At 35.5% G+C, this 4,441-nt stretch overlaps 1 protein-coding gene across 1 annotated transcript; it reads left to right on the top strand.

The window, feature by feature from the left end:
* Positions 1–405: 405 nt before the first annotated feature.
* LOC138873891 (uncharacterized) lies at positions 406–4,013 on the top strand. The gene is made up of 3 exons (XM_070152378.1): positions 406–484; positions 2,422–2,813; positions 3,540–4,013. Exons 1-3 carry the CDS (start codon positions 406–408, stop codon positions 4,011–4,013), a joined length of 945 nt encoding a protein of 314 aa, XP_070008479.1.
* The last annotated feature ends 428 nt before the right edge of the window (positions 4,014–4,441 follow it).

Here is a 4,441-nt window from a genome sequence, read left to right as displayed (position 1 = left end):
CAAATATTGTTGAAGAGAACAAAAAGAGGAAGAAGGCTTCTAGACCAAAATATAACCCAAGCAAGAAGCGGTTCAGTAGAAATTGCTACAACTGTGGAAAAGCCGAACACAAATCTACGGAGTGTCGTGCTTCGAAGAAAGACAAGAAGAAGGGTCAAGCAAATATGGTTGAAACGCGTGATGATGTTGATGACTTATGTGCCATGCTTTCCGAATGCAACTTGGTGGGCAATCCTAAAGAGTGGTGGATTAACTCTGGAGTCACTCGCCATGTTTGTGCTGTTAGAGAAGCCTTTGCTACTTATGCTCCTGTTGGACCTGATGAGATGCTTTCTATGGGAAATCTTGCAAAAGGCCAAGATTGAAGGATGTGGGAAGATATTTTTCAAAATGACTTCCGGCAAAATGGTGACTTTGAACAACGTCCTTCATGTTCTCGAGATTAGGATGAATTTAGTCTCTGCTGGACTTCTTGTTAAGAATGGTTTTAAATGTGTTTTTATTTCCGATAAGGTTGTAATAAGTAAGAACGAAATGTTTATAGGAAAAGGTTACCTCGTTGAGGGCCTTTTCAAGCTGAATGTAATGGTTGTTGAAAATAATAATAAAATTTCAGTTTCGTCTTACGTACTTGATTCAAATGAATTATGGCATATACGTTTGGGTCATGTCAATTATAAAATCTTACGAAAAATGATTAATTTGGAAGTATTGCTTAAGTTTGAATGTGACAAATCAAAATGTCAAGTATGTGTGGAATCTAAGTATATTAAACATCCTTATAAGTCAGTTGAAAGGAATTCAAATCGTTTAGACTTAATTCACACAGATATTTGTGGCATGAAGTCAATACTGTCACACCTCCTTTTTCCGCCCCCGCGAGGGGTGAAGGAGTTTTTTCCAATTAAAGGACAATCGAAACGGGATTTGTTTATTTATTTCAGAGTCGCCACTTGAGAGATTTAGGGTGTCCCAAGTCACCAATTTAATCCCGAATCGAGGAAAAGAATGACTCCATATTACAGTCTGCGAACCAGAAATCCGGATAAGGAATTCTGTTAATCGAGGAAATGAAGATTAGGAGGAGTGTTGGGTATTTGGGTTATGGACTGGGTCGACCTGGTTTGAAATGGACCGGGTCGTAGGGAAGGTTGGGTATTTTTTGAGCTTGTGGCTTGAATTTGAAGAAGAACCCAATTCCGATTTTCTTTATATTTTTTCTCTCTTTTCTTCTTTTATTTTTCTAAAACTAAATTCTAAAAATCCTTAAATTATTATTAAGTTATAAAAGTGCAAATTAACTCCTAATAACAATTAACGCACAATTAAGTAATAATTAAGCATAAAATTGTACATTTGGACATTAAATGCTAAAAATGCGAAAGATGCCTATTTTTGTAAAACAAACTTAATTACTAACAATTGTATAATTAAATCCTACATGCAAAATGCAACATATTTTTGTATTTTTTTATTAATTTAACAAATAAACATGCACAGACAAAATATAAATAATTATCCAAAAATATCACAAAAATTCTCAAAATTGCACACCAAGGAAAATCATTTTATTTTGAATTTTTTTTGGAGTAATTCTTTCATAGGGCAAAAATCACGTGCTTACAAATACCATCTCGCGGTGGAAAGAAGTATTTCATAACTTTTATTGACGATAATACTCGATATTGCTATGTTTACTTACTTAATAGTAAAGATGAAACAATAGACACATTCAAGCAATACAAAAATGAAGTAGAAATGCAACTTAATAAGAAAATCAAAATGATAAGAAGTGATAGGGGTGGTGAATATGAATCTCCTTTTGAACAAATATGTTTAGAATATGGAATTATTCATCAAACAACAGTCCCTTACATGCCCCAATCCAATGGGATTGCAGAAAGAAAGAATTGTTCATTAAAGGAGATGATGAACGCATTATTGATAAGCTCTGGTTTGCCACAGAACTTGTGGGGGGAAGTCGTTCTTTTGGCTAACCGAATACTAAATCGAGTACCCCATAGCAAAACACAATCCATTCCATATGAAAAATGGAAAGGAAGAAATCCCAACTTGAATTATTTTAAAGTGTGGGGGTGTTTGGCAAAAGTACAAGTTCCTAAACCCAAAAGGGTAAAAATAGGACCGAAAATTATTGATTGTGTTTTTATAGGATATGCGACTAATAGTAAAGCATATCGAAATCTGGTTCATAAATCAGAAAATCCCGACATTCATAATAATACGATTATAGAATCAAATAATGTTGAGTTCTTTGAAAATATATTTCTGTATAAAAAGGAACGTGAGTCGATTGGTGAAGGATCTAAACGACATCGGGAAGAAACAAAAAAAGTACACTTAATCAGGAGGATCCAAGACGTAGTAAACGTCAAAGAACGTCTACTTCATTGGGACCAGATTTTGTGACTTTCTTATTGGAAAATGAGCCTCAAACATTTAAAGAAGCTATATCTTCTTCAGAATCATTATTTTGGAAAGGGGCAGTCAATAGTGAAATAGAATCCATACTGAACAATCATACATGTGAATTGGTTGATCTTCCTCCTGGAAATAAACCGTTGGGTTTTAAATGGATCTTTAAGCGGAAAATGAAAGATGCTGGCACTATTGACAAATTTATGGCAGGACTTGTGGTCAAAGGGTATAGACAACGGGAATGTCTTGACTATTTCGATATATACTCTCCAGTTACAAGAATTACGTCCATACGAATGTTAGTAGCGTTAGCTACAGTTTATAGTCTTGAAATTCATCAAATGGATGTTAAGAAAACCTTCTTAAATAAAGAGGTGGGTGAAGAAATTTACATGGAATAACCCGAAGGGTTTGTGGTTTCAGGTAAAGAAAAGAAGGTGTGTAGACTTGTTAAGTCCCTTTACGGACTAAAACAAGCACCCAAACAATGACATGCAAAATTTGACCAAAAAATGTTGTCAAATGGTTTTAAAATAAATGAATGTGATAAATGTGTGTATATTAAAAATGTTCCAAATCATATAGTCATTGTTTGCTTATATGTGGATAATATGCTAATAACGAGTAATGACATTGCCAACATAAATGCGACTAAGCGCATGCTAACTGGAAAGTTTGATATGAAAGACTTGGGAGTTGCTGATTTAATTTTAGGAATTAAGATCCATAAGACTTCTCAAGGTTTGACATTGTCACAATCTCACTATATTAAGACATTACTTGAAAAATTCAAGCACTTGGGCTTTAAAATTGCAAATACTCCAATTGACGTGAATCTCGCATAAGCAAAGAACAAAAGCTAAAGCATATCACAATTAGATTATGTCGTGTGTTGGGATGCTTAATGTACATCATGGATTGTACACGACCAGATATAGCTTGTGCTATAAGTAAATTGAGTCGATATATGAGCAATCCAGGTCAATCTCATTGGATGGCAATGAAACGAGTTTTGGGATATTTAGAACGTACCCAGGGCTTTGCTTTGCACTACTAGTAAATATCCTACTGTGATTGAGAGATACTGTGATGCAAATTAGATCACCGGTTCATCTGATTCGAAGTCCACAAGTGGATATGTATTCACTATTGGTGGGGGAGTGGTATCTTGGAAGTCGCCCAAACAAACTTGTATTTCCCGCTCTACAATGGAGGCTGAGTTCATAGTCTTAGATAAAGCCGGTGAAAAAGCTGAATGGATCCGGAATTTCTTGGAAGACATTCCATTTTGGCCCAAACCATTGGCACCAATATGCATACATTGTGATAGTCAAGCGGCAATTGGAAGGGCTGAGAGCGTTATATATAACGGTAAATCTCGTCATATACGACGAAGACATAAAACCGTTTGGCAATTACTCTCTAGAGGAATTATCACGATTGACTATATAAAGTCAAGCGATAATATGTCGGATCCACTTGCAAAAGGCCTAACTAGAGAGGTAGTTAAGAAATCATCAAGGGGAATGAGACTGTTGCAGATAACAAGTCATAGTGGCAGTAACTCTACCTAGAAGATTAGAGATCCCAAGATCTAGGTTCAAGGAGATCAAACAAAGTCATTAATGACGGTTCAACATTGTCAACTAAACTTTTGGTTCATTCTCGTGATGAGACAATGTTCAAGTACCAAGGATAAAACATTAAGACTTTTTAATGATTTCTAAATTTGATACGGAATATATCAAATAGTGTATCTACGGGATGACACGTTTAGGAATCACCTATATAAGTGTGAAGTGTTAGCCGCTTCAAGGAGAACTTTGTAAGGCCAGTTCTCTACGCACTTATGAAACCAGGCGGTGTTCATGGCTGAAACGAACACAACAATGAGAACCAAAGACGGTTAAGGGTTGGTTGTATGACTTATGGTTGTCTAGTTATACACCAAAGTTCGACGGCTCAAAGTACCGATTGACCGAGTATATCCGATATAAGCTCA

Source organism: Nicotiana sylvestris, chromosome 7 (genome assembly GCF_000393655.2).
Source record: "Nicotiana sylvestris chromosome 7, ASM39365v2, whole genome shotgun sequence".
NCBI classification, from domain to species: domain Eukaryota; kingdom Viridiplantae; phylum Streptophyta; class Magnoliopsida; order Solanales; family Solanaceae; genus Nicotiana; species Nicotiana sylvestris.
The sequence above is the reverse complement of the archived record's forward strand: the minus strand, read 5'-3'. Positions and strand labels throughout refer to the sequence as shown.